Source organism: Ammodytes marinus (assembly GCF_949987685.1).
Source record: "Ammodytes marinus genome assembly, chromosome: 11".
NCBI classification, from domain to species: Eukaryota; Metazoa; Chordata; class Actinopteri; order Uranoscopiformes; family Ammodytidae; genus Ammodytes; species Ammodytes marinus.
Genome location: NC_137215.1, coordinates 7018880 through 7024879, shown reverse-complemented (window position 1 = coordinate 7024879; position 6000 = coordinate 7018880). Strand labels below are relative to the sequence as shown.

The 6000-nt window shown below is 40.0% G+C and overlaps 1 protein-coding gene across 1 annotated transcript; it reads right to left on the bottom strand.

Annotated features, from left to right (window-relative positions):
- Positions 1 to 573: 573 nt before the first annotated feature.
- Positions 574 to 5628, bottom strand: rps24 (ribosomal protein S24). Its single transcript, XM_080036542.1, has 5 exons — positions 5560 to 5628; positions 4800 to 4865; positions 4494 to 4703; positions 4090 to 4203; positions 574 to 660 (listed from the first exon to the last, which is right to left on the bottom strand). The coding sequence occupies exons 1-5, from the start codon at positions 5560 to 5562 to the stop codon at positions 658 to 660; spliced, it is 396 nt and encodes a 131-aa protein (XP_079892668.1). The 5' UTR covers positions 5563 to 5628; the 3' UTR covers positions 574 to 657.
- Between the last annotated feature and the right edge of the window lie 372 nt (positions 5629 to 6000).

Below are 6000 nucleotides of genomic sequence, written 5' to 3'. Positions count from 1 at the left end.
AGATTTAAAAAAATTATTTATCCCAATATAGTGCATCAGTGCCTACAGTGCTATTGACTGGCAGCTTCGGACTATTGTTAGGAGTTAAGGATATCATTTCCTGTCAAGTTTCTTTATATTTTGTGTAAATGCAACGGGTACTATAAATCGTGTGTATTTGTCTTTATCTTATTGTAATAAAACTTAATGTGCTGAAAACAAGATCAGTAAGCTGGTTGCATTGGAGTAATGTCATTAAAAACCACTGGATGTCACCATCAACAAGGTTAGACTATGCACCACTCAGTCAAAACCAACTTGGAGAAAATATTGTGCAAATTGTACAAGAAATCAGAGATTTGAGAAAAATGCAATATATTGACGACAAAGCCCTTTAACTAGCTCGTGGGTAGCCATCATCCAGGAGCTTACAAAAATAATAGTGAATCCTTGATGTCGATTATCTGGTTTAAACACAAAAAGGAAATAGACTTAACACCTTCTGACTCATTTACAATCATGAATCTAAAAAGATATGAGTTGAACTAAAAATATATGCAACAGGTTCAAATGAATATAGCCAAGGACCAAAGATGTTTTTGATTTTTTTCCAAAGTTTATTTGGTGACAATATACAAGAACATCTTGAGCAGGAAGACCCTCCAAGGCAGTCCGGACTCACTGTGGAGAGAGAACACAAGAGCAAAATGAATGGAAAGCACACATTTTAGTAAAGAATTCACACACTGAAAGACTTTTAGTTAAACTGCCTCACACTCAATAACACATTACCACATAATACACTCGTGTTATGCTTCAATCAGCTAGAGATGTGAAGCATTGTCAAAGCACTCGTGTTTGTTCAAAGTCAGAGTGGGTAGAGGCTAAGGGATATTTTAGCATAGACACTGGTAAGGTGGAAAGGGGCAAAGGAGAAACCTATTAGGAGGGAGTCTGAAACAACATTAAAAGGAGAGGACTAAAGGAAAACTGCAGGAGAAGAGTAGGGTGTAACATGCACAACAAAGCTCAGGTCTATTGGCTTTGGATGTGCTACAACATGGCACACCATGCTTTGTCTGATTCTATACCTGCAGACCGACACCTCACTTCTGCAAAAGTAATCCATGGGAAGCAAAATCAAGAACAAAAGATGAACAAAATAATGTTAATAAGATGATGAAGATTGAAACCAGGAATAGAAAAGATCTCTGGATTGCAGTGGCTGTCCTTCACATGGCATGAACCACAGTTAGAACCAAGTGTCAATATTTGACATGCCAGTTGTGCTGCAGCTATAAGTGCTGCAACTGTATTGTGTCAAACACAATACAGCTGGGCTTTGTAATTCAGAGATCTATTCTATGAGACTTTAAGGCTATTGATGGGAAGAGGGAACATGAGTAATCAGGGTTTCAATAAATCAAAACCACCAAAAGATTTCACTCATTAGTACAGGAGAAGTACTCTCTTTAATTGTCTGTGGGATCACCTCACACATTAGGTTTCCAACACTATTAGTTTTCAGGTCAGACTAGTAAACATGACTATTAAATCAAGGGAATCACCAGGTAAGTATTAACCAGTGGGTCAAATCCTTTCACATTGGATGCATCACATACATCCAGAACGGAAAGCATTACAGCTTTCACATGGGGAGGTCAGGATGTAAAGGGAGGAGTTAGCTAGTAACTATCACTCCTGGATTATCTGCACACTGCAGTTAGTCTATTCATAAACAACATTTACCTTCTACAGTTCCCCAAGAACATTTGATACGAATGGAAAGATGACAGAGGAAATTAAAAACAGTAAAAGTTGTAAAAGATTAGAAGGGAAGGAAAAGTGAACAATGAAAATCAAGAAAAGCTCAAGTGAACTGACTTAAATGAAGACTCAAAGTATTTTTCTGATGAATGTGTTGAGATTATCAAAGACTATGCATATTAGGGTTGGGCGGTAATAATAAGCATCATAAAATAATCTGCCGTGTAATGTGCCTTTATAATGATTGCCCGAGTGTGTCCCAATACAGAGGCAGCAATGCCAATGTTTGAAGATGCATAAAAGTGATGACAGAACTCATGTTAATGATGGGAGGCCTAATTTGTTAAATAAAGAAGAACTCATGTTAATGATGGGAGGCCTAATTTGTTAAATAAAGAAGCCGTCAAAAAAGGAGTGAGGAGGAATCATAAGAAAGAAAAAACGGCCAACACAAACGACACTGCTGCTTCATTGTGTCAAGCATCCAAAACATAACAATGTAGCTTAATATACTTTACTAGGGCTGGCCCGAATTATTCGAATACTCGTTCGGAAAATTAGTATTCAGAGCTTAAATTAGTATTCGGAGCTTCGTTTTTTTTTTCAACATTTTTTTTGCAAGAAGCTAGTACTGCAATATAATGTCATAAAATAATTTTATATTTGGATATAAAAGTTAGTAATATTGTAGTAGTAGTAGTAGTAGTATTGCTCATTTAGGAGGATATTACATCACTAATGCCTCATTTCCACCGAGTAGAGCGGGTCGGAGCGGTTCGGTCCGGGTAGTTTGGCTTTTCATTTACCAAAAGTTGGGTAGGGTACGGTTTAAGCGCACCTAACCGCTCTGAGCCGCTCCAAATCTCAGTACTCCTCCGTAGGGGTACTAGCTGCCTGAAAGGGTGCCGAAAATGCGGAGCTACACACTGCCGTCATTTGATTGGCCGAAAGAATCATTTCCGCCATGTGTAGTCACCTCGGCAAGAGTCTTGTGTTTTGGCGAAAATGTGAGCACAGCACTGTTTATTGTGTGGTGTTTTTCCTCGTCAATAAATTAATCGCTGCGTAGCTGCCGCAGCCAGCACTGTTCACTCACTGTCTATATGAGTTGCACCAAGCCGTCTCTGTGTGTTTACGCCATAGCCTAGATAGAAGTAAATACATGCTTACAACAACATGGGAGGAATAAATAAAAAAGCGGCTGGTTTGACCGAGCAAAAACGAAAGACCGCTGGCTTGACCACAGTTGGTCGAAAGAATCATTTCCGCCGTGTGTAGTCACCTCGGCTAGAGTGAAGAGAGTCAGTGTGTTTTGGCGAAAATGTGAGCGCGGCACTGTTTATTGTGTGGTGTTTTTCCTCGTCATTAAATGAATCAGTTGGCTACACTGTGTCCCACTGCTACGATGTCACGAAGCTGCAGCAGCCAGCGCTGTTCGCTCACTGTCTCTTATCAGTTGCACCGAGCCGTCTCTGTGCTCACAACAACACGGGGGGAATAAATAAAGAAGCGGCTGGTTTGACCATGCAAAAACAAGAGACCACTGGCTTGACCACAGTTGTTCCACAGCCCGATAGTTTAACCCACATTCTGGCGGCGGCTATCGCAGTCCAGCCTAAACCCCGCCCTACCAGTAAGGGTATGGTCATAAACCCCGCCCTACCAGTAAGGTTAGGGTCGGCGGTGGAAACAACACCGAGATTCTTAAAAGTGAGCTGTCCCGCTCTGAGCTGCTCCGACCCGACCCGCTCTACTCGGTGGAAATGAGGCATAAGTGTCATAGTGCATCCATTACTTCACCTCCAAGCGCGTAAATCTTCAAGAAAATATGCAGATACTGTCAAAATCGGTTCCAGGGAGTATATAGGGATTATTAACGTTTTGGTTTTTTTTAAATTAAATTTTTTTTTTTTAAATGTTTATGTTGTTTTTGATGGTGTGTTTTTCTGGAACGAATATTCGCTCGGAAAAACCAACAAATATTCGAAGCCTGAAAAATGGCATTCAGGCCAGCCCTATACTTTACAGGTGAATAACATGCTGTGATATTGTTTCCTTGTTTGGAATTTAGTTTATATTAAATTACATTGTGATGTGTTCAAGTGCTGTTCAGTTCAAATTAGTACTTGACGAAGGTAAGGTCATGGTGATTAGTTCAATGAAATGTTGTAAAAAGTAGTTTAAGATATCATTTGGGGAAGATGTATATAAATAAATAAAAATCTGATACCGCCCAACCCTAATACATATATTTCCTTACTCCATCACTATCATTACACTATTTCCCCTGCATATAAAGTTACAGTTTATTTGGCACAAAGTATATAGAAACAGTCACAATACCTTTTTGCTTGCAGCGCCCACACTGGCCTTCTTGGTGCCTCGTACTTTCTTCATTCTGTTCTTGCGTTCCTTGCGCTGTTTCCTTGAGGACTTCTTTTTCTCATAGAGACCGTGCTGAGGAACACAAATTAACAAGCGTTTAATTTAACAATATTTTACTTGAGCAGTCATAACCTACTGATGTTAACAGTGCTTTCACAATTATCACTATTGCCAACATTTAACATTAGATGGACCATAGATAGGTCAGAAACTGGTTTTGCTGTTTTTCCATGTCATAATATTGTGTATGCCAGATAAAATCTCCTAATAAACACATTAAAAAGAGCTCTCTGATAATTTCAAGTGCATAAAACTATCAAAACATTCATGCACAGACTCAAGCACATGGAATCAAAACTCACTCTGGCCAGTCTGTGCTTGGGCTCGTTCTTCTTAGCGTAGTCTAGAGAGTCGTACACCATGGCAAAGCCTGTTGTCTTGCCGCCACCGAACTGAGTCCTGAAGCCGAACACGAACACCACATCAGGGGTAGTTTTGTACATCTTTGCAAGTTTCTCCCTGATTTCAGTCTTGGGGACTGTGGCTTTGCCGGGGTGCAGGACATCGACGACCTATAAGAGTAGACAGAGAGCCAAAGTATGAGGGGATATCCAGTTCATGGAGACAGCAACACACTTAACATTGCATTTGGGAGTTTAGACACTTACCATTTGCTTCCTCTGAAGCAGCCGGTTCGTCATGAACTTGCGGGTCCTGACTGTTACTGTGTCATTCTGGAGATGGGAGAAAGTAGAAGCTGATGATTGCGGTCAGGCAATATTCATTGAACATTTGTCTACTTTAATTTGCAGCCTTAAATTTGAAGTCTCAACTCAAAACCAGAAGCAACATTTTGTGCTACTACATCATGACATCATTATCTGTCAGCCTCTTACTACCTACAAGCTAAAAGGAGCATGTCCAACGGGAGACTAAAATCCGTTTTTCTGAATGAATATGTGCCCTTAGTTGAAACGTCAGTGTGCCATTGTAATAAACATGCTTGTTCACTAAAAATGAGGGCCCCGCCATGGCAGTGTAGTGTATGCTACTGTTAGCCGCTGGGAGCTACAACTTTACGTTCCTGTATTGAATTGACTAACTTAATTCCTAACTAAATTCTATAATGCGTCTTTCAGCAACGGTGTCATTTAAAGAGACAATGTGTGGCATGTAAAGTAAATACAACACAAAGAGGGTAACTGCACGACGCATCCCAAAGTAGGTAAATACAGTGTGTACATGTCCGGATAGCATTTTGATTGTGCTGCTGAATTTCCACTCAGATACGTTCGTACCGCATCAATACTGGCATGTTTCTAGAGGGCAGACATTAACTATCATTTTGTGGACATGAATTGTCTGTAGATGGACGGATGGCCTCGATGGTAGACGGATTTTATTTTTATTTTTTGACTAAAGACTCACCATCTTGACGCCGGCCTTGCTCAGGGACGTAGAAAAGGAGGAAGGACCAGCAGGCGACCGGATTAATGCCTGCTGAAAAACCGAGTGGGGACGTACTTACTTTGCCTGACATAAAAATAACACGTCAACTAATTTTTAAACATTTTGCGAAATAGTTTTTATTTTTTTATTCAGTTCAGTGAACGTAATAAAAAGCTCCTACACGATATAGTATTTTTTTTAAACCCGTTGCAAGGACATTTCACCTAACACTTTAGTGTTTATACAAAGCTTGTTACTTTTTCCACCACAAACAATTTTCTTTTCTTTAATTGTCAGATTTCGTGCTAACAGATCAACAAAAACCACGAACCCATATTATAAACCCACGCGTTTGGATGTTTAAATTGTACAGAGCTGTGTACAGTTCGTACATTTAGGAAAACGCCACCTGCTGTTCCA